The sequence below is a fragment of the Strongylocentrotus purpuratus genome, unplaced genomic scaffold (assembly GCF_000002235.5).
Source record: "Strongylocentrotus purpuratus isolate Spur 01 unplaced genomic scaffold, Spur_5.0 spur5_contig_822, whole genome shotgun sequence".
NCBI lineage: Eukaryota > Metazoa > Echinodermata > Echinoidea > Camarodonta > Strongylocentrotidae > Strongylocentrotus > Strongylocentrotus purpuratus.
In genome coordinates this window covers 655,346-679,614 of record NW_022145527.1, presented here as the reverse complement: position 1 = coordinate 679,614, position 24,269 = coordinate 655,346, and the positions used below count along the sequence as shown (strand labels likewise).

The following is a 24,269-nucleotide window of genomic DNA, read 5'->3' as shown; positions in this document are numbered from 1 at the left end:
TTGGTAGATGTAGAGAGTCCATAACAAAACTACATGGGTCATGTTACATAGACTTTTTTCTTTTTTCACATTTACAAAATATTTGTATTTATTTTGCGTTATGATGTCGCTATTGACTAATTATTTGTAATTTTTCCAATAAATTTAAGTATCAACTGACATGTATGTATTCATGTATTTTATTATACCTTTATGCAGATACATCTAAGTAGTTTGAAAAAGAAGACATTTATGGATAGTGAATTAATTCAGAATTAATTTTCACTCAAAGAACTTAAACATACTTTTTCTAAAAATTATTGAGGAGATGTAGGGAAAAGAGCTCACATAAAACTGTTAAAGGGAGTGTAGCTTGGCAAATACTGGTTAACGCCATCTATGTCTCCTTTTGCGACTTAATCTCTACATGGTCAGCGTTCGCGAAACAGACTGAAGTTCTCCTCATGCTTCGGTTTCGCATATGTTGCACTCACGTGATTGCTGTGGTCGCGTCGTCTGTAGTCGTATTATACCCAATTGGCCCCGAGTCAGGCTTCGGGAAAGACACCTAGTCTTGTCAGACTACACTACCTTTAACAAAATTGAATGTCCATTTTTTTTTTAATAAGTGGAGAGAGGACATAAAGAAAACTCACTTGTAATGGAGATCTGCAATGCCCATTCTCTGCTGTGCATGGTAGCCTTCTTTCCAGGCACTGAATGCTCTGACAGTGACGTGCTGATAGGCTATTTGCTCCAAGATGGCTTCCTTCTCTTTGCGCAGCTGTGTAAGGGTACTCCACTAGGTAAAACGAAATGATAGTGAATGTTATGATTTGATGCTTGTAATAAACAAAGGATTTATTTGTACTATCTCCCCTCCATCTGCCTCCTATATCTGTCTCTGTCTCTCTAACTCTTTCTCTTCTCTTTTTCTCTCTCTCCTCTATTTCTATCCCTCTCTCACTCTCTGCTCTCTCTTTCTATCTCCCACCTCTCGCTCTCTTTCTTTCTTCCACCTCTCTCTCTCTCTCTTTTCATTTTCTTTTTTCTATCTCTCCCTCTCTTTTCCCTCCCTCCCTTGAAGTAAGGAAGTCAGTTTAACCAATTGCCTACAAAACCAGCTGATTCCTGCATTAAACCAATGGGAATAAGAAAATTAATCATTTAACAAGTTCATAGCATACAGAACTCATTGTGTAGCAATTATTGTCAGAGCAATGTGTCGTATACAGTAGGCTTGTGGGTGCACCATGTGAGAGAGAGAGGGGGAGGAATGAGGTAATCTTTCTTGAGGGTGTGTAGTCCTGAAAAGGACTGTAGGTGAAGTCTTGAAAAAGACTGTTGGTTATCTTTCTTAGCTGATAGTTCTAAGGAGAACTATAGCGCTTGGAGAGGATGAGTGGCGGGAGTGGCTCAACGTTTCAAACAGGTTGACTATCCGTCGTCCATCAATCCTCCCGCAAGCCTACTGTATATCTACATCGCAATGCAAGTCGATACTTACAAGCAGCAATGTGTTGTAGTTCTAACCTAAAATCTCATTTGAATTCTTACCTTGTTAAAATACTTGGCAAGAGTCGTGATCCTTAGCCTTGTCTCCAGCTGTACTGCCTGGACTTTACTGCTCATTACAGCAAACCTGAATGCACTGAGTCCTTTGCGTAGAAGACGGTGCTGGTAAAGGAGTCTAGCTGACTTGCTCCTTGACTGCACTGCAGCCATCCACTGCCTTAGGCACTTCTGCTGGACGGAGATATTGTGGTAGATGACAGCTCTGCAGGTCGGAACATTTATAAATAATAATTGAATTGAAATGATTGAATTGACTGAATTGAATAATATCAATACCGGTAGTCACATTTGTAAAGTCCTCCATACTATGTTTTCAAGCGCTAGTGAAACCATTTGAATAGGCCTGTCACTGAACTGGAGTCAATTGCTATTCCAACATCTAGAGCAAGCCTTCTCAACTAGTTTATTAGAAGTGCCAAAACAAATATTTATTGAGGTTGAAGTGCCAACCTGTATGTTTGGTGACTGTGTTGCGAGGGAGCGGAGCGACCGAGCCGATACCTGGTGGGGTTCCAGGGGCAAAGCCCCCGGAAGCTAGTGGATTTTAGGGCTTTTTTAAGGCCTAGATGTGGCATTTTTAACACTTTTTTGTTCCAGAAAACATCAATCATAATTTCATATTGATGTGAAATAATTTAATTAGTTCAATTCCTGGCTAAAATCTACTCTGGAAGTTAATTTATATGTAGTTATTTTGGTGCAATAAACATGGAAAATGTCAAAATCAAGTGAAAATCAAACAAACAAAATGGCTTGCTTACATTTTGGGCTCAACTTCGACTGTGACTTTTTGATTTTACTGATTTTTTAAATTTTAATTTAATTTTAATTTTTTTCTTTCTTTAATTTTTAATTTTTATTTTTTATTGACTCTTTGGAACAGCCGCGCGCCACTCCGACTGACCGCAAGTGCCACAAGTGGCGCGTGCGCCGCCAGTTGAGAAGGCCTGATTCAAAGCATGCTCTCCATTCCTCTGGAGAGCATTCCAGACAGGTGCCAATACCTCAGCCCTCCAAATTCTGACTTATTAATATTCGTCAGTCCGTCATTAGGACAATAGGCTAGCTTTGATTGCTAGGCTTCCTGGGAGTCACTTCGATTTGTATCAAAATTTTGGCTTGCACCCAGTTAATATTTAGATTGTGTGCTAAATCTTGTGATTAAGAAAAAGTCAGAAAAAAAGACTTGGAACCATTGTGATTTGAACCTGCCATCTCCTGCTTGATGGGCAGCTATGTCAGGTAGAGTAGCTGCTATCGGCAAGGTCTGACCTGGGGCACGTTTCATAAAATTTGTTATCTGTAACAACTGCTAAATTTCTATGACAAATTTGCTATCAGCCAATCAGATGCCATGATTTCAGTAGCTTATAACAGTAGCTTGTAACTTGTTATTGATATCAAGTTTTATGAAACAGGGCCCTGACTTATCAGCATAAATCATTGAGGTCTGACCTACAACAATTTTGTTCCTATTCATTTTTAACACAAAAACAACACACTCGTAAAGAAATTTTCGCCTTGCATCCGCTAAATCAAGATGTTATGCTTCATCTTGTACTTGGAAAAAAGTCTTGGAACTAGCGGAATTGGAACCTGCCATCTCCTGGTAGAGTGGCTGCTATTGGTGAGGTCAGGGGGTGTTTCACAAAGATCCTAAATTGAACTTATCTATAAGTTGGACTTAACAATGATGGAAAGCAGTTAGCATGTATGGAAATATTTTGTGAAAGATATTTTAAAAGGCATAGAATGTTGATACAAATCCTTCATATTTTCTATTATCAAGGAGATTTCATGTTCTTGATGTGGACTTTATAAAAATTCTAAAATACTTAGTTTTTCACTTTTTAATATATTTTATTTTAAGGCTTCAAATGGCTCTCCATAATTTCATAGTCCAACTTAAGAGTTAAGTTTAACTTGGCATCTTTGTGAAACACCCCCCCCCCCCCCTGACGTGGCCTTTACTCACCTTCTCCACTTAGTATTCTCCTCTTGACGGATCATCTTCAGTAATCTCACCTTACTCAACCATCTCCTAAACCAGTAGGCCTGACAAATACAAACAAACAGAAACCAAATACTGAATCATACAGTGGGTTGATGATGGGAGGGGGGCCTTACTCAACCATCTCCTAAACCAGTAGGCCTGACAAATACAAACACAAACCAAATACTGAATAATACAGTGGGTTGATGATGGGGGGGGGGGGGGGCCTTCAGAGGGAAATACATAAGTGTGTTTGAGAACACCCCCCCTCCCCATTTTTTCTTCTTCAATTTTGAATAGAGTTTTAGAAATACAAGTGTTTCCCCATCCTCTTGTCATAAAAATAAATATTGACGTAGTAGAGGTGGGTTAGGGGCACTTGATACATGATACATTGATGATGGTAGGGGGGGGGGGGGGGCCTTCCGAGGAAAATACATAAAAGTATTTGAGAACACATGCCCCCCCCCCCCCCTATTTTTTTTCTTCAAATTTTGAATAGAATTTTAGAAATACAAGTGTTTCCCATCCTCTTGTCATAAAAATAAATATTGACATAATAGAGGTGGGTTAGGGGCACTTGATTACACATACATCCTTTTATTACTTGATAGCAATTTTGGAAATGGTCCCCAACCCAGCCCCCAGTCAAAGAATTCTTATAACGTGCTACTGCCTATATATGTTGCAATATGGAGAAAGTATAATAACAATGTTACATTTTGGAACAACAAAAATGAAATCAGGAACATTATAAACTGGAGCATATTTTTCAAAACTGTTATGAAAAGTGATATTAACTTTGGTAGTGTTATTAAGAATAATAAAGTTGGTAGACAGGAAGAAGGGCATTAATTAAGTGTCAAAAGATATGAATTAATGCCTTTCTGGCTCTCAACAGACGAATTAAAGGTAAAGACCAGTTATGGTCATGCGATTGCATTGTGAAAGAAATGTTGTGGAATCGATCGGAAAAGGTTGATCATCTAGCATCTAGCATCTGCAAGGTTCTGGAATCATCAAAATGATAAGAAATTTGGCCCATTCTTCGTAAAGTTACAAGTACTATACACAGAAAGATGTATATGGGACTACCCTATATCTCTCACAGACCATGAGAGATACAAATTTACCAAATATATGAATTAGTAGGCGGTTTCCCGGCAAATTTTTTATCGTCACGTATTAGTCAAAACATATTCTTTCACATGATTGGTAATGAGAGCTTCCATTTCATTTTTTGAAATTGGGGCGTTTCCAACACTGGTCTTTACCTTTAATGTAATATCTCTACTGGACACAACTAGAATATTTGGTTGCCTTTGAAGCTAATCTTGAGCTCTGGTATGGGCACTGTATGTCGAGAGAACATGGCTAAGATTTCATTCTGGATTGTTTATCCTGCAGTAGATTGTTTGAATCAGAAAATAAAATCAACCTCACAAAAACTGAATTGCTGGAAATCATCTTCAATTAAAACGTCAACTCTCATTTGCACATAGTGACTTGTGTTAAGCACATGGTGTTGGGCCTATACTCACCTTGACTTTTCCTTATCTTTCTATGCTCATTACTCAGTAGTCCCTATACCTTTTCTACAAAAATCATTTGTCATATGTCATTTATTTAAAACTTGAACATTCAGTGTAAGTTTTGTTGGATTCTGTGAACATTTATTTTCTATCATTACCAGAACTCAAGATTAGCTCAAGAATCAATAAAAATTCAATTATGTTAAAGCCCCACTGTACTACTTGTAGCTACTTGCTAGCTCTATATAGAAAACAATGCCTACATGTACATGGTGCTCGTTTATCCCCCTTGATCCTCTTTTTCTTATGTTAATTGAGAGCTGAGTTGATGAGATAGCCACCTGTCAGTGACCACGCTGGGTGGTCTAATCCCTCCTGGCCAAACTAGTACAGACGGGATTTAAAAGTCAGTCCTCTCCCCTTCCCACATCCACCTGTTAAGAGTGACTTTAATATTTGAATGACAGTCATACTATAACTCATACTAGGAGAAAAAAAACATACCTGTGAAACAAGGACCTCATGTTTTTCCACAGGATGGTTGTGCAGTATGTCTAACAGTTTGAATACCCACAGGATGGAGGTGACTCGACGTGGGCTGCCCCTGGTGGTGGAGAAACTCATCTCTGAAAGACTTCCTCTGCACATACATAGAGATACACAATATCGTTACATAAATTAATTATGAATTTGGGAGTAAGAATTAGTGATGAATATGTGATACATGCCAAATTGTGCTATTTGGTGAATTCATAATGCTAGTCAAATTCATAACTTCCACTGTTGATTCAACATTCACTATTCATACTCTCAATTTTACTTTTATCTTGTTCCTACATGTATGTCTTCCTTACATTGATATCATATCATGCTCTGTTGTTGTTGTTAGGTTATATTTTAAAGCTTATCTGCCATAGTTTACAGGAGGGATTAGACTGCCCTGCAAGGTCACTGGACAGGTGGTTATCTCATCAACTCAGCTCTCAGTTAACATAAGAAAAAGAGGATCATGAGGGACCAATGGTCACCGATTAGGCATTGTTTGTTATATACCGTATTTGCCGGCGTATAGGCCGCAGTATTTTTGGAAGAAAAAATATCAAAAAGTCGGGGTGCGGCCTATGCGGCGAAAGAGTAAAAATTTTTTTTTTTTTTTTTTTTTTTTTAGTTTTGATTTATGGCGCTATGCCTGGCAATGTCTCCCAGCTCAGTAATCATTGTTGACTCACCACTCGGAAACTACAACAACACTAAAATTTGTCTGTCATCTTGGTTTGAAAGTAATCTTTCTAATAGATCTCAATATGTAGTTTATAATAATAATTCCTCAATTTTTTTTATATAACAAATGGTGTACCACAAGGTACTATCCTAGGACCTAGTACTCTTTTGTTTTTAATTCACATTAATGATCTTACACATTCTTCTAAAAACGACATTGTTACTATTATTTTGTGACAAGTTTACAAGCACAAATCAGCGCCTTTAACTGCACCTCGATGTTAAATGAAGGTCCTTCCCCGCGTGGGTTTTCGGCAACAAAACAACAACAACAACCAAAAAAAAAAAAAAAAAACGATTTTTTTTTTTTTTTTTTTTTTTTTTTAAATGTCAAAATCGGGGGTGCGGCCTATACGGCGGTGCGGCCTTTACGCCGGCAAATACGGTAGAGGGCGCAAGTAGCTACAAGTAGTGCAGTGGGCCTTTAAGGCAATTCAGTCAAACTGACTATTTATGCTCCTTGCCCTCCTTACCATTTATCTCCCCTCTTTCTTTCTCCGTCCTTCCTTCCCTCCCTCCCCTTCTATCTCCTTTCCCTCTATTTCCCCCTCTATATTTCTCTATCCTACTCTGTTAGTCTAGTCTCTTTCTCTTTTCTCTACTACTGTCTCTCTCCATATTTTTAAAATTTGCCTGTCTCACATTTTTCCTACTCATAACATCTCCCCCACCCCCCATTCCCCCTTTCTCTCTCTTGCTCATACTCTTTTTTCCCCTCTCTCCCCAACTTATTCTGCTCTAATTCACTTCAACATTATCTTCCGTTGCTTATTCCATTATCCATTCTTCACTTTGCTTTCTCTCATTCTCTCTCCTCTCTCTTTATCTCTCCTTCTCTCTCTTCTCTTTATCTCTCATTCTCTCTCTCCTTCTCTTTCTCATCCTCTCCCTCTCTCTCTCTCTCTCTTCTCTCCCCCTCTCTCTCTCTCTCTTCTCTCCCCCTCTCGCTCTCTCTATCTCTCTCTAACCCAACCCCCCCTCTCTCTTTCTCTCACCAACACACACACACACACACACACACGCACCTTCATGTACTGTACACCTTCATGTCTACCGGTTAGTGAGATCTCAGAAACACAAGATTAACATATGTCACCCTGGAAGGCTAGAATGCCAGGCTAATCATCCATACAATCCAATCACAACTGTCTTTAGGGTGCTCTCATGCATAAATGTACATACATATTCCATGTACACACATCTCTCATCAAAATCTGACAACACAACATGCAAAGGCAGGGGCTGCATTCCCGCTCGACAGGGTAATCTTTGCTTTGATTAATTACTGTGCCAGGGGAGGGGGGGGGGGGGGGGGGGGGAGGTCTCCTGAATGACATTTCTGTGTCTCAATGGGCGCGTTCATGCTTGATTTTGACGGCCAGAATCAGGCATCTGTTACGCGTTTAGTTTAAAACACGATTGCGTTCATGCTCACTTTTGTAGAATCACCGAAAAATGGGGTCAACGCACTGACCTCTAGTGGGTCTACGTAGCATGCGCACACAGGTTTGCGAATCCAGCTGAAGGCCACCCAAGGAGAATTGCCTGGAGAAGTGAGCATGAACAGTGCACCGTGGAACTGCGATTACGATGAGCGTTTACGATGAGCGTTACAAATCGCTCATTCTGCCTTCAAAATCAAGCATGAACGCGCCCAATGTCTCACAATAAGTTGGATCTGTGTGGATAAAATGCCACACTATCAATTAGCCTAGATTTACCGGAACATTGAACTGCCTACATCAATATGGAACTAATTACAGCCAATACATTGTTAATTTCAATTTTTCAATTTTGCTGCTATTTACCATGTCATGTTAGAATTACATTGAGGCTTATCAAAAATGAAGAAAACCAAAAGCACTGGAACATAAATTACAACAGTCTATGAATGTTGGTAATTTAAAGGAATCTATGAACAAACCTTATCTTTGAAGCGGAATCCGCAGAGCATCTCAGCCTCTTATCACCATGGCTTGATGTATCCTGCAAATCAAATATCAACAATAACAATAGTGATGATGATGATGATGATGATGATGATGATGATGATGATGATGATGGTGGTGACGACGACGACGACGACGACGACAATGAGGATGATGATGATAATAATAAATAACAGTGTGGTTGGGTTATGATGGTTGTAGTACATAAAGAACTAGGAATATTTGAAAAGTCTGAGGGGGATATTATTGCTGTTTCAATTCAATATCTTAGAACAATATCAGTTGATAAATGCATTTTCATAATAGGAGAGAAAGAATTTAGTAATACGACCTGGGTTCATATACCTACTAAAATGCTATGTACAGCCCAATTACTCTACAAACTTGAGCAATCTAACTTTCCTGATCGCTAACAATCCTAATGAATATTTTTGGAAGTCATGTTTACAAGACTGAGACTAGCATAAACAAAATACATGTCAAGACGCAACTACTTACAGCATAGAGATCCTGGTGTGGTTCCTCCTCTAAATGATAGTTCATGGCTCTTTGAAGCTCCATCCTTCTCTCTTGCAAGGAGAATGGTAATTTATCCCCTTCTGGAAGGAAATCCTGAAGATCCTCATGCTGAAAAGATGTACTGTGTGATCCAGAGAGTTGGTACCAGTCTCTTTTAAAGGATTGAGGAGCATCACCATCTGCAGTAGTCTTAATGCTAGACTGGTGATCAAGTATTGAGTGATTGGAATGTGTTAATCTATGTGCGCTTTGGTTCAAAGAACTGGGTACATTCTCATATCTTTCTAACTGATGATTTGTACTTGAGAAACCTGTATTTGTATAATGCTGAGCAAGGTGTCTTTCCAGAGCAGAGGTTTTCTGCAATGGCAGCTTATCAAGAACTTCTGGTGATTGTACCGAATATGAAGACAATGCTGATGAATATTGCGACGATAAACCTTTTGAGGTAGTCAATAAATAATCATTGATTGTTCTCACACCACTTGGCTCACAACTTCTCATAGAATGCAAAGCTGCTTTGGCATTTGTTGGTCCTTTGGTTGGTGATTGTGTTGTTGGTCCTTTGGTTGTTGATTGTGTTGTTGAGAACGTCAGAAGATCCTGCACTGGATCAAATCCATCAGGATATGCACAGTTCATTGGTCTGGAAGACTTCAGTAGATCTGGTGCACTCCTTTGAAGGTGAACCACATGTGCATCTGATGGAGAAACGGAAAGACTTCTGAAGTTTCCAGACGATTCAGGAGTTCCATGAAATGAGCCCTTACTTCCGGTTTCACTTTGGTTAGGCTGACTGTTGTGACCCTCTTGCTGATGCATCGACAGGTAGTCAGGTTCCTGAAGCTGCCTAGAGGAAATCCTACGGTCTTCCTGGACAGATGTACCCATAAAGTCTGACGATAATAGAGAAGAGAGCACAGGGTCATGCACTGTTGCATCTCCTAGGAAATCATCACCTCCTGCAAACTGACTTGTTCTCATTGCTTCACTCGGGGATGTCTGCGAGTTTGAAAACTCAGTTTCCAGCTTTCTCCTTCTTGGTCGCTTCAGGTCAAGGGATGAAGTGTTGCCAGAGGCTGTCCTATCCAATGCTGATGAACTTGATGGCGGAAGACTTTGAATTGTCAGGTGAGCACCACTTTGTTTTTGTTCCAATACTGCTGGGAGCATAGACTGTACCTGCTCATGGTTTTGGCTGTGATCATTTAGTACCCTGTGTTCGCTCAAATCAACATCGGAATCGCCTGAATTTGTTCTGGAAATAATACTGTTAGCAACCTGCCTTTGACCTTGCAGCCTTTGAATGTTTGTTCTCTTTGAAACTCTATGGAATTCTGCTCTTTGGAATTCTGAAATACTGTATATGGAGGTTGTTTGGCTGTCTGAAGTGTGCCCATCTACTGTAGGTCCTGGAGGCACAAATTCCCCAAGATCTAACCTAGCATTGCCTTCTTCAATCTGGCTGAAGGATGGTATAGGATGACGTATCTTTGTCTTGGATGAATGAGGCCTTTGGAGCCTTCCATCATGCATGTATTCCTGCTCAAACTCACAGTCTTCAAAGTCATCAATTACTGGATCAAATTCATTGTGGCAATCCACAAGTGTGGACATTCTTGCATCGCGACTATGTTTCATGTCATCTCCACTGGGATTTTCCTGGCTTTGGAATGTGTCCAATGCTGAACGTGAGAGTGGGGAAGGACTGTGATGTCCAGTCAACCCATCAAGAAGGAATCTTTCTTGATGATCATCAGGTTCATGACGACCTTCAAATTCATGGCGGTGGATGTCGGCAGAAGTTCTGAATGGGTTCTCAGAAGAGGCAAAACTCCTCCCATTCATCCCTTCTACATCCATCCTCCCAGTGTGACTTTGGGCTTCTTTCCTTCTGGTAGCAAGCACCTTATACTGTTGCCATGACAAACCATCATGTTTGGAAGAAGGGTTCCTGTGACCGATATCGTTGGTTCTCCTTGATCTTGTACGAGCATCAGGACTGGTGTCAGTAAACCGAGGTCCGGAGAGGTAAACCTCACTTGTCCTTTGTACTGCAACGTATAAAGAGAAATTATATGAAAATCTAAAAATCCCAGAAAAAAATTGAAATGCGTAGTTTTACTATACTATGAGCAGGTTCCATCGCTCATGCTGATAAAGATATTATTGTAATGTTCAAATTCATACATTTGTGACAGTTAAATTACTCTGATTTTATTACTATAACTGAACTCTAAATACAGGGATAAGAATCAATCAGAATCATTACTTTATTTTGCATCTACTAAAAACTGTGTAAGGTTCTTAGTCTTGGTGGACTTCTGCCCTGGTTTTCAATGTTGTCTTTGAAAAAATTATACTTCATACCCCCTTATGTTTTTGCACTGGATTAAGTGGTGCCCGTTGGCCCCACATGGTCCCCCATGATCCTCTTTTTCTTATGTTAATTGAGAGCTGAGTTGATGAGATAACCACCTGTCAGTGACCTTGCTGGGAGGTCTAATCCCTCCTTGCTGAACTACATGTAGTACAGATGGGCTTTAATGTATGTATACAGAGTACATTATTCTACTCTTTGCAAATTTATGAACCAGAATTTGAACTCGACACTGTACATGTACAGTACATGTATGTAAAGAAAAAATAGCAGACCTCTCAAGAGCGCTCAAATGTTTGCATTCTATTTTTACATACATATTAAAACTCATATCTCCCCCATTCAGACCACTGAAAATTATTGTATAGCTAGATACAAAAAACGTATTGAACACTGTACATGTACATACATTGTACAGTATGTACCAAAATGTCATATAATGAAACGTCATATATCAAAAGGCATGTTCGAGCATCGTTTTGATAGAACATCAGGGTTCTGTTGTAGCCTGAATGTTGTTTCACACGTATCGAAACGTATGGTTTGGTTTATTTTGAGCAAGGACTGCTGATTGACCAGCTGTCATGTCCACCTACCTCTTCAATACTGGTTTCTTAACAATACAACATGTTTTTCTAGTCTGTATGCTCCTTTCACTGTACAAGATTCTGTATACGAAGTTTCTTTATACGTTTTTCATATATAATTTCTTCTGGTCTGAACGGACCACCAGTCAGCACTTCTATCAATCATCAAGGACAATCACCGCATGTCATCAATATTATTACCTTATTTACTTTGAGGTCTCCTGTGTCTACTCTGCCATATCAATATTTGAACAAGCTTATAGGCCTGTTCTCATCAGCTCGAGATTGCCAGATAGCCTGCTATTTCTGATTACGGAAATGATCCAGAAGTTACAAATCACTTCTTCATCAGCTCGAGACTTGACCTCGAAACTTGAAACTCGAGCTCGAGAAATTAGCTTGAGATATTTTGCTCAACGTTTCGCGCATAGTGCAAGTCTTCGGGCTGGTGAAGAGGCACCGGACAAATTGTGGGTTATTTTGCAAACTAGCCCAAGAGGCTTGGGATAATTATCTCGACCAAATATCCCGCTAATTGCAACTGCAGGCTGATGAAGATGAAAATTAACTACCGGGAGATATTTGCGATCAGGATAGTTTAAATAGCAGGATTTGGCAATCTCAAGCTGATGAGGACTGGCCTATTGAAGCATGGCCCCCCATTCAATGCTTTACATGAGATCGGCATTTTTGTCAGTTTACTCAAAGAACTGGTAATAGACTACATACAAACGGATGCTGTGTCACACAGAGCTTTAATAGTGTACTTTTTGCATCAATTTAAAATTGATTGGGACACGATTGCAATTTGATAAATGTGTGTATCATAAATCAGAATAATTTAATAGAAATATCATACATTCGCTGGTAAATGCAGTGACTGCGAAAGAAAGCATGTCCTTTAAATGCGATCATTGAACAATATCATCATAAATTTACTATTTATTGGGTTTTTACCATGATGGGAGAGAAATCCTGTCATGTACATGTACATGCGTTATCTGCATTTTAAGCATGATTCATGAATAATGAATAAAACATGTTAAAATTTTCATCACATTTTTGTCACCTTTATCACCATAAATTTACTTAGATGATGAACATATTGTCATTTGGGGATGAGAAGAGTCTTATATCTATTATAAAACATTACACTTAAAGCCCCACTGTCCTACTTGTAGCTACTTGCTCCCTCTGTATAGAAAACTTCCTCAATCGGTGCCTGTTGGTCCCCCATGATCCTCTTTTTCTTATGTTAGTCGAGAGCTGAGTTAATGAGATAGCCACCTGTCAGTGACCTCGCTGTGTGGTCTAATCCCCCCTGGCCCAGTAGTATTGACGGTCTTTAAGGCTCTTTTCATTCTCAATTGACAATATTATTTTCAAGCTTACCGATAGTTATTAAAATTTAATAATGGACTACATGTCTCTTTTACTTTTCAATATTATCTTCTGTATAATAAATATGAAATATTAGGTTTTCATTTAAAATGATGGTCAAACATGTGTTTGCTACACAAAGTCTTTTATACAATGTTCAGACAAAAACAAAATATATACATCTGTATAAACTACATTTGTACATTTACAGTACTCTATGATTTTTTTTATCTGCTGATAATACCTGAACATAAATATAAATCATCATTAACAGGTTTTTAATGAATAGTAAGACCCACCTGGGAGAATATGATCAGAGCCAGAAGAATATTCCATTTCATCGGATCCCTCCGAGACAGAGTCCCCCTCTAGATGTGATAAGTGGAATGATCCTTCTGTTGAAAGCCTGCTCTGTTCATGAGGATGGGGTATACCAAGTCTCAGGTTGGAGGGGTGTATTCTTTCTTGATGGGCAAACCAATGATCCTGCAAAGGTGGACAAAGAAGAGAAAAGGAACTCAAATGTTTAGAGCTTTATCTATCCCTATTTATTGCGTAGAAAAAAGAATGTTTAAGTCCTTTCATCATGTCATGTTCTTACTAGCCCTTCCGATATGTGTCAGGCTTTAAGGCAAGTACATGTATACTAATCCCGTGATTGAGACAGACACCGACGCGGGCGTCAGCCCGAGCGCCTATTATCACTGGTGGACACAAAAAGTTTAATTTTCTTTTATTAACAATAACATTGTTTTGTTCATAGAAAATCTACAAACCCCCTGTAAAGCTCTTTCATGGATATTTATAATAATAATAATAATAATGTTTTATTTACCTAGGGTAGCCACTTCAGTAATGAAACTCCTCTTCCAGCGGGCCCTGCATAACATAATATGTTACTACTACCATTCTCCAATCTAATAATGCTGAGCGCCTAGCTAGAAGGCAGAAGGTCCCATAGTTATAAGTCTTTGGTATGACTCGGCCGGGGTTCGAACCCATGACCTCCCGTTCATGAGGCGGGCGCTCTAACCATTGAGCCACCATGCCCGGTGTAACATGGACCAAACAAAGTCGAGTTAATATTCAAAGATATTTTTTCTCTTGGTGGGCATTAATAGCCACCTGGGTAGAGAGTGGCAAATGTAGATTAATGACTTGCCAAAGGACATTGTGCTGCCTGCACCAGAGCCCTGTTTCACAAAACTTGTCATTAGTGACAAATGACAGTTTTTGTTGGCTACTGAAATCCTTGCTTCTGATTGGTTATTATAAGCAGATTTGTCACTGATTTTTGTCATTTGTCATTGCAAAAAGGCTTTGTGAAACGGGTTCCAGGACTTGAACCCATGACCTTCCTATCTCCAGGCAAGTGTTTAAACAACAATGAAACTTCATTTTGCTACCTAATAATTCATGATGCTGTCACCTGAATATGAATCGCACAATCAGTATTGCTGTGTTATGAATACAAAAAATATTGACACGCACACAAACTTAATAGTCTTAAACCAAAGATAACCATGTTATAGAGGGATTTTATGGAAGTATTCATCATAGATTCTTTTTAGAATGTAATCTCTTTACAAGAGCTTCACACCTTTAAAGTGGAGTTATTTGATTGTTGACTCAGCAAATGCTTATGATCTGTAAACTGTTAAAGGTGTAAATATTGAATAATAAGTCTCTTAGCACCTTTTTAGTTATCACCACTACATTCCAAAAGGGCCCTTGACATGTTTCCTTGGCTACAATGAAAAATGCTGATGTTTTGTGGGGGCAGAAAACATTAAAATTTTTGGTGCAGTAGATGGTTTGAACATGTTATGTTTTTGCATCTCATATTGTCACCCAGAGGGAAATGGATGACGTACATGTATGTCAATGTAAATAGGTATGTCTTCATCAGCTCGAAACATGAGCTCGAGATATTTTGCTCAGCCTTCATGCATAATGCGAGTCTTTGATCGGGCTGGTGAGGACGCACCGGACAAATAGCGGGATATTTTGCAAACTAGTACAAGATATCTTGGGATGATTATCTAGACCAAATATCCCACTAATTGCAACTGGGGGCTGACGAAGACGCAAATTAGCTGGATGATTAATAGTTAAAATAGCAGGTTATTTGGTAATCTCGAGTTGATGAGGACCTGCCTACTGAGAAAATAAGCACTTTGGAGCAGATGCAAGAAGGCCTTCATGCAGGCATCAAATCATGCACAAGAACATTATTTCATCCTCGAGATAGAAATTGTGCAGGCATGCATGAAATAAAGCATGAGCATATACTGCATTTGTACGAGCAATGGACGCATGCTGAATTGCTAATGGCACTACAATCATTTACACTACACAGCATGCGATGACTCAAGACCCAGCTCTAATGCAAGTAAAAAAAAAATCACTATACACAGTATCCAAGCCCATGTCATCATGTACAGTGTATGTCTTGTCCAAGCGCTATTAAGTCACCAGCCATTACAATCCTTTGTTTTTGAAAAAGTTATTCTTTTGCTAGCTACTTACCAAGTGCGTATGAGTATGTAACTTGTTGCTGTAATGGATATCAAATGTTCTTCCAAACTTTGCAAGAACATGTGAATTCCTTTCTTTCATTTTCTTTGGGCAAAACTTGAACATAATTTTTTTATTCTATGAAATAGAAGACAAACAAATTAGGATAGATTTTAAAAATCCCTTTCAAATTTTGATGAGTATCATTTTTCAATCCATTACTGATTGATTAACAATAATAATCAATTAATGCTTCAATGCAAACAATCTAGATCATTTACCCTCTGAAATTTCAGTTGCAGACCTGATAAATGACACTATACAATACAATATGCTCATGACTTTAAAATATACATTTTCATAGAATTTTAAATTTTGAAATTAAATAGCCTTACGAATCAAGCAAATTAGACACACAATTAAACTCACTCAACAGTTGAATTATCCCATGCACAATGCTACATGTAATACAGCTCAAAAAATTCAAAGATTGAAGTTTAAGATAAATGCTACCTGGTGGGAACCGCGCCGGCCGGGTACCTACTGTACCCTACTTCTAAAATGCTGGAGAATATTTGTTCTCTGATGACGGATGCAAGAGTCAACACCTATTAAATCACTGCACAATGGTCAATATTCTTCTTCTTCTTCTTGATGAACAAACATCCCTCAAGTTCAATAGCAGTTGAAGGATGTCCATCTCCAATCTCAAGTCAACATCGTGAAAACTTATACCAAGAAAGAAACCCAGAAGTACACACAGGGGCAAGCTTTTGGAAGCCTAAAGAGGTCAAAGAGTCAATAACCGTCCATAGCAACACCCAAAGGCATGGCAAGCCCAAGATCATTAGATCAATATTGCAGGATGAAATCCCTGAGGATGGATGGGAAAATGCTCATTGGAGTACAGCTTGCAGGCCTGCACAAAGCTTTGTCAGTTGTAATGCCTCACAGAGTGTCTGAACTTTGAGATGATTGAGACTACATGTACATAGACTGCATGGTCTATTGCTCACCATAGGCTCTGTACTGTAGCTGCTCCTGACAGACACAGTAAGAGACTGCTGTAGGCTCTGTCAAAGGCTTTAGGAATCAAAGTAAAGCATCAAATTAGTGCCTGCAGAGTGCAGATCATGGGAGGGATGAGTAATGCCCATTCAAGTACAGAGTGCAGCCTCACACCTTCATTGGTTTTAATCTTCTTTGAGCATAAACTAAAACAAATTTTGTCTGAATTGTGAGACTATTTCGAGTTGTCTGTATCTGTATACTGTAGGAACTGTTGCTCTTGCAACAGCCAGAGAACACAGGTACATGCAGAAACAGACAGTGTTACATGTAGGCAAGACTCAATGCTTTGTGGATTTATATTAAAGCCCCTCTGTACTACTTGAAGCTACTTGCTCCTAAAAAGAAAACAATGCCAAAGCGGAGACCATTGGTCCCCCATGATCCTTTTTTTCTCATGTTAATTGAGAAGTTGAGAACTGAGTTGATGAGATAGCCACCTGTTAATGACCTTGCAGGGTGGTCTAATCCCTCCTGGTCAAACTAGTACAAACTTTTTTAAAGTGTTAAATAGAGTCTGTGCTTGCAGACTACTCGGAGAATGTGATGTGTACATTGTTGGAGGATGGTATTGCAAAAGGGAACATGGAGGAATGCAAGAGATGTTGGTATGAGGTACAGTATACTGTAAGTATGTGAATGAGAGAATGGTTTGAAATGGAAGAAAGGAGGGGGAAGTAAAATCTTATTTGCAAGGTCTTAAAGGTTGGGTGACATTCAAATATAAGTTGATTCCTGTTGATATGCAGAGCTGACTACCTGTTTACAATAGACCATACAATACCAACAGTATGTGTTGCTATGTCAGACGTGCTGTAGCATCACCAGAAAAAAAGGTAATATGGAGGTATTGTATGAAAGAATGCAATTCTTTTGTGAGCATATATGCTGAGCTGGGGGAAGTTACATACCACTGTCTCTTGTTAGCTCACTAATGATTGACAGATGATGTCACAAAATGAATGAGATCTGGAGCATTTTTTTAGGGTGGAGCTTAGCCTATAATCTAGGCGGAGTGCCAAGCTTTTTTCTTTGCTGCTAGACTAACCTTAAGCAGAACTTCTGATACGGCGAGACTACGAACCGTGAGCCGCGAGCGGCTCACCGCCTATAATCACTGGTCTAGCTTTAGTCGTTGTTTTTTTATTATCGACCATGAATCCGTGGCAGTTTTTCGTACGAAAAAACCTCATGAATACGAAATGAACTCAACCAATCAGAAACACGTATGGAGAAGAGTCTATGCATATGCATATTATAAATCATGTGACATTACGTCATTTTCTTCATCCAAGATGGCGGGTAGTTCATGCGACGACGATCTTCTGGGAGAAAGTTTATCATATGCGGCCAACAAACTAGGCATTCCTAATGGAAAATTCAGAGAACTGCAGGAATCCGCTATTCGTAGCGTTATTGAAGCCGGCAGGGATATTTTTGTTGCATTACCTACTGGTTTTGGAAAGAGTGCAATATACCAAGCAATCACTGGTCGAACGTAACATAGGTGTACCTTATTTGGTAGGGCTGTTGAATGATTCATAGATCCGCCATTTTGAATATATATGAATATTGATTAGCTAGACCAGTGATTATAGGCGGTGAGCCGCTTCGCGACTCACGGTTCGTAGTCTCGCCGTATCAGACGTTCTGCTTAGGGTTAGTCTAGCAGCAAAGAAAAAAGCTCGGCACTCCGCCTAGATTATAGGCTAGGTGGAGCTTAGCAGGCCTGGGGAAAACTATTTTAAAAAATATGTTAAAATCTGTGGAATATATTTAGATGTTTGAATAACAAAATATAAGTTGTATGCAGCCCTGCACATCAACAGGAATCAACAGGAAAAAAATAACATTTATTTTTCGGGGGCTACTTTTCAAGCTTAAGTGCATGAAAATAGCACTCTAAAATATTGGTTTGCATTAAACTCTATGCAAATTTCTGGGGGCTCTTTTTAGCATTTCCGGGGCTCTTTTGGGCATTTCAGGGGCTAAATCGCCCTGAGCCCCCCATGATTTTTTTCACTGGAATCAACTAATATTTGGATGTCACCCAACCTTTAACAAATTAACAACAACAAAGGGTATTAGATCTTGTAGGTAAAGAGTATACATTGTGCATCACTTGTACACATGTTTGTGTACAAGAGGTTAACTGGAACAGATCCAATGACAAACTATATTTAGCAACTAGCAAGGAATGAGATACTACTGTGCAAAGATTTGAGGACTTATCAAATTCTTTATGCATATTCTAAAGAATGAGGGAGACAGGATTATTCCATGTAAACAGTGTATTTGACTACCGTATTGCTGATCCCAGGCATTTTCATCCAAGCATTGTGGGTAGTGTAAAAATACACAGAAACAATGTACAGTGTACATGTAGCTCCTGAAAATGCTACAAGAGCTGTATGGAATTAAAACTGAGCTCAAGTGAAAGATGTTGTACACAACAAAAAGTACAAATTGTTTCTCATAACAGTAAATCTCATTTTGAATCCCAAGAAAAACAGAACAACAATGATAGTGACATTTGTCATGTTTCTCCAATTCTCCTTACATTGCGTCCCAGAAAAAACAAAACCGAGAATTATCAATGTTTTATCCTAACTTAATCACAATTATAATTAATAAATGACACATATTTGTCAAGCTTAGATCCTCTTCTTTTATTTGATGCAACTCTTATGATGCATATTTCACGCAAGAGTGAGTGAAATTTTATGCAAAAGTTGTTCTTGATAACCTGAAAGCTTACCCAACACTGTCTGGATTCCAAGTATAGTTCATTCATGAATAACTGTTTTATGGATTACATGTACCTCGTCACTAGATCCTCAGGAAAGAAAGATCCATCAATTGAATATGATAGTAAACCGGTCTATTTCCTCCTGTAAACAAGCTTTGCATGAATCAATTATTTCAATGTCATATTAATTACTCTACAATGCACTGCTGTGGCTGTCATCTGATGATATTGTACATCAGTGTAATTTGATTGGAAACATGTTCCATCAACATTTTTAAAGAGATATAGGTTTAGGGTTAGGGTTAGGGTTAGTATTGTAGTGATTCATGTATTGTATGAACGCATATATGCGCGCGAGTCCCTCACTCGCAGATTGTTTACGTGGCCATACCCAATACTGGATATGGTAGATTTGACTAGAGGCCAGCAATCGAGCTACACGCCGAGTGCTATGTTCTCCTTGAATCCCGAATCTACGCTGCAAGTGGAGCTCCACCGACGGTGACATCGAGTCTTCGATGCACAGTTCTACAAGCTTATGGTAGGATTTACCCTTACTTGAGCTTAGTTAATTTAGAAGTAATTCCCCAGTAATCTAATATTATTATCCGCCCGGAACACTATAGCACATGTATGTTACTTTACAAAATGAAGTTCTACACAAAGTGACACTGTGTTCTGAACGAGTGAGTAAAAGCAATTGAAATTAAATTTGTCTTACCTCGGATATATTTCTTTCAGCGTCAGATAACCTCCTGTTTGGCTCCTCAAACATGGTATCCAACACATCCCTTTCATCTGATTGTATTTGTGAATTATAATCACGCGAACTTGCACCATTCACCTGGGCTCTGCTTCTCCCTGAAGACCTAGCGCTACGTCCAAAAGCATCCCGCTGACTTTGTGATAAAGTCCCCTTGCCAGAGTATGCTGAGGCATTTGTCTGCTTGGGGCCATTTCCACTGTATACCGAACCGTTCTGATCCGTGTCTTCTAAGACATTAAAGTGTGGAACATTGGATTGCCTCCTCCCATCCTCAAGAAATTTCTTGCCATCATCTGAACTTGAAAAGTACATCGTGATCAGGAAATCTCATTGTGTGCTAGCACTGGGGCTTCAGCTTCTAACTTGCATGTTTCCATTAGGCCGGTACACCTGATTAAAACAACGAAAAGGTGAAAATAATTAACAGAAGTTAAAATAAAAGTATTGATACAGACTACCGAGGTCAAATCTTGAAGTACATGTGTGTGTAGGCCTAAATGTTTATTGCATTTCTCATTCTCTGGTACCATTTTCAATTTTTTTTTTTATTCCTAACTCTAGACCCCTCTACTGCTCTAGATCTAGACCTAGACTAGATCTAGAAGGTCTAGACCCTATTCATTTAAATAATTGCAGTTTTCCTAAAAAAAATTTTTTTTTAAATCCAATCCTGTGGAATTGCGACTAAGCCTAAGGGTAAAGGCTATGTCGTGGCTCCTAAAGTTATGACTGTCTTGTCGTCGTATTCGAGAATCGGGCACTTGCTGTTCAGTCAAGGTCACAAAAATCACAACAAAGTCACAGACACTAGAAAGTCACTATCATATCTTGCACACATTTGCTGAAGAGAGCGCACAGCCTAGCTTTATCATAATTCATATAACAAAGAAAGTCATTCTGCACACGTTTGCTGAATTTAAGAGAGAGCACAGCCTAGCTTTCCTGACCCGCACCCCCCCCCCCCTCGCAACCCCGGCCCTAGCCTCTTTTCCACACCAAAAAAAAATCACACACAATTGGGCACGTTGGAGCTCTCTGGCCTTCATAGTTCAGGGGCCTGTTCCTACAAACCATCATAAGTCTAACTTCTTGACTAAATCAGCGTTAGTGAGCAACTTGTCCACTATGTGTTTCACCAAGCCCTCTTTGCCAAGATCAACTACAACATCCTGACTAAGTAGTTATGACGCCTCTGACACCGTCGTATCTCTGTCATAACTATTTAGTCGATGGGCAGCGCCATCACATGTCATTTATTGGGTAGACTATGGCTGGCAAAAAAACCCAATAAATCCTCCAACTATGATTTTTCAACACATTCACTTAAAAAGTGAGTTATCATTTTTTTGTATTTGATAATCTCATGAAAATATGCCATGTTTGTATTTAAGGATTTTCCCACTTAAATAAACTGATTTAATACGCCTTTATTTCCACATTGTAAAATCGTCGAAGGGATAGGTATTTTGCCACGGCAGGCGAGCCATAGTTTGAAGTGTATTCTTTAGTTTTCAGACCCATATTGCTTTCGAGATAAATTCTATCTTCAAATGTGTTTTTAAAACATGAGTTTTAACGTTTGGAATGTCAAAGTGTTGTCATTTGAATATTGTACTGATGCCTAAAACGATGCACAAAACTTTCAAAACATTGTATTTTTATTAAGAATATAAGAGTGTATTTTTATAAACTATCAAATGAAAATATCCAGGGGGTACCCATCTTAAGAACAAAACTGATTCACCGGTCATGTAATGAAATACTCACACTTATATTTTACAAGTAGGGTCTACTTTTGTTGTATAATCTACACAAGTTTGGAAGTATATCGCATCTCTTATTTCTTGGTATCATTTTCTATCTTTTTTATTACTAATTCATTTAAATAATTGCATTTTCCCTAATAGGTCTAGACTATTACTTTTGTAATAATCCGGTGGTATTGCGACTAAGCCTAAGCCTAAGGCCTAAGCTAAGGCCAGGCTACAACTTGTTGTGGCTCCTCTTCTCGCCGATAGTATCGATCTCACGAGATACTAGCTAGAAGTAACCTTTTTGTGAAACGGTTTAGGAAGATCAGAGACATTTCCGTAGTTGGCGGATAAAGTTATGACTGTCTTGTCGTTGGTTTCTAAGAACGAGCCCTGGCCCCTGTGCTGTAACTCCAGGGAGCTCCGACCCCGCTGCCGCCCCGACCCGTACGCCTTCGGCATCGGCGTCGGAGCTCCCTGGCCTGGATCACCTGGGCTGGAGTAAGGCACGTATGGGACTGGGCATTTCAATCATTGGTTGAATCATGCATCTCTGTGAAGTTATACAACAGTTAAATTTCCACAATAACATTTTGAATAGATAGTACATATACTTACGCATTGATTTACTCCAAAATCCTTCACTCAAAGAGAGGGAAAATGAACGAAATTATGAGCACTTTCATAAAAACCGCTAATGATCTAGCGATCGATAACATTTACGTTTAAAACCACTGAAATGGAGAAACTGCCTAGACCTAAGCGCGCTGGATCGGCAAAATTTGTTGAAGCTTGCGCATGCCGCCATCTTGCTTTCTTCTGGAAGTATTCTCCTTTTGCGCATCCCTTCGTTTTTGTGATTGAAAACACATTTGATTTATTTTGTCTCTTTTTTTATAAATTAAATCAACACTACAATCGCATCTTTACATTTATACTTATGTTGTAATTTTCAAGCACAGTAGAAGTATATGTGTCAGCGCTTTTATACATGAATTAAACAAAATATCTTTTTCGTAATTAATTGTCTTGGATATTTAATAGAGTTGTTTGGGGTTTGCTTTATTATCATTATTATTAGTAGCCTAGCAGTAGTATTAGAAGTAGTAGTAGTAGTGTTAGTAGTATTTGTATTACTATTACTACACTCTGTTATCAATTATTATCATTATCATCAATTACATTGTAACACTGATGATGATAATTGTTGTTATTTGAGTCATTCCGCTTCATAAAAAAGGTGATAAATCTAATCCAGACAATTATTATAGGCCTAGATCCTTGCTCCTTTGTATTTCTAAAGTATTAGAACGTATATGCTAATCCAATTAGTTAGCCATCTTCATGGCTTGCAAACAATATACTGGATTCTGTTCAGTCTGGTTTTAGGGCTCGCCATTCAACTGTCACTGCTTTAGTTAAAGTTACGGATGATTGGTTAATGGCAATGGATGAAGCTTAGGCAGGTACACGGGGGTAGTCTTCGTAGATCTACAGTAGGCTTTTGATACGGTTGATTATCAGGTGCTCTTAAATAAACTGTATTCTATCGGTTTAGATGAAATGTTGCTACAATGGTTTGAGAGTTATCTGTCTGAGAGAAGAATAGTACCCATGATTAATAATGTTATGTCAAATGAAAGACTTTTAACTCATGGTGTGCCACAGGGTTCACTATTAGGCCCACTTTTATTTACGATGTTTATAAATGATCTGCCTAAATGTTTTAATCTATGTCACGTACATCTATACGCAGATGAAACCGTAATTTATTTTTCGCATACATGTCCCACTGTTGTTGAATCTGTCTTAAATAATGAAATGGAATATCTTGATAAATGGATGTCTCGCAATAAGTTATTAATTAATTATACAAAAACTGTTACCATGCTCATTGGCACCCGTCATATTATGTTATCAAAGTGTAATGTACTTAATGTGAACATAAGCGATACACTTGTTAAGGTTGACAGTATACAAAATACCTCGGTATTAATATAGACAATGAATTGAAATGGGATGCTCATATAAACATAATGTGTCAGAAAATTAGTAAACTTATTGGCTTCCTTGGTAGATTAATACACTTTATAAATGAATCTGATTTGAATCTAATTTACAAATCCATAATTATTCCACAGTTTCGACTATTATGGAGACATGCTTTGGCAGTCCGCAACTAAATCCTCCCTTTCACTTTTACAAAAGCTTCAAAACAGGGCGGGCCGTGTGATAATGAAAGT

General features: G+C 38.7%; 2 protein-coding genes across 2 annotated transcripts in view; both read right to left on the bottom strand.

Annotated features, from left to right (window-relative positions):
* The window catches only part of LOC753389, a 43,223-nt gene extending 34,064 nt beyond the window's left edge, over nt 1-9,159 (bottom strand). The window contains exons 1-6 of the mRNA XM_030981835.1: nt 8,808-9,159; nt 8,285-8,346; nt 5,584-5,719; nt 3,530-3,609; nt 1,537-1,756; nt 636-781 (exon numbers count right to left, since the gene is read on the bottom strand). Coding sequence (XP_030837695.1) covers nt 636-781; nt 1,537-1,756; nt 3,530-3,609; nt 5,584-5,719; nt 8,285-8,346; nt 8,808-8,870 — 707 coding nt within the window. The 5' untranslated portion in view covers nt 8,871-9,159. The remainder of the gene's footprint in view (nt 1-635; nt 782-1,536; nt 1,757-3,529; nt 3,610-5,583; nt 5,720-8,284; nt 8,347-8,807) is intronic.
* A 159-nt stretch (nt 9,160-9,318) lies between these two features.
* Nucleotides 9,319-22,760, bottom strand: LOC115922569. The gene is made up of 5 exons (XM_030981608.1): nt 22,645-22,760; nt 20,231-20,665; nt 13,475-13,661; nt 9,599-10,882; nt 9,319-9,431 (listed from the first exon to the last, which is right to left on the bottom strand). Exons 2-5 carry the CDS (start codon nt 20,585-20,587, stop codon nt 9,319-9,321), a joined length of 1,941 nt encoding a protein of 646 aa, XP_030837468.1. The 5' UTR covers nt 20,588-20,665; nt 22,645-22,760.
* Between the last annotated feature and the right edge of the window lie 1,509 nt (nt 22,761-24,269).

What these genes read in the sequence shown, in the direction of transcription:
- LOC115922569 (XM_030981608.1), bottom strand. Translation starts at nt 20,587, where the DNA reads ATGTACTTTTCAAGTTCAGATGATGGCAAGAAATTTCTTGAGGATGGG. An exon ending in CTGAAAGAAATATATCCGAG is followed by an intron (nt 13,662 to 20,230) that starts GTAAGACAAATT and finishes CCACCTTTGCAG; the next exon opens with GATCATTGGTTTGCCCATCA. An exon ending in CTCTGATCATATTCTCCCAG is followed by an intron (nt 10,883 to 13,474) that starts GTGGGTCTTACT and finishes TATACGTTGCAG; the next exon opens with TACAAAGGACAAGTGAGGTT.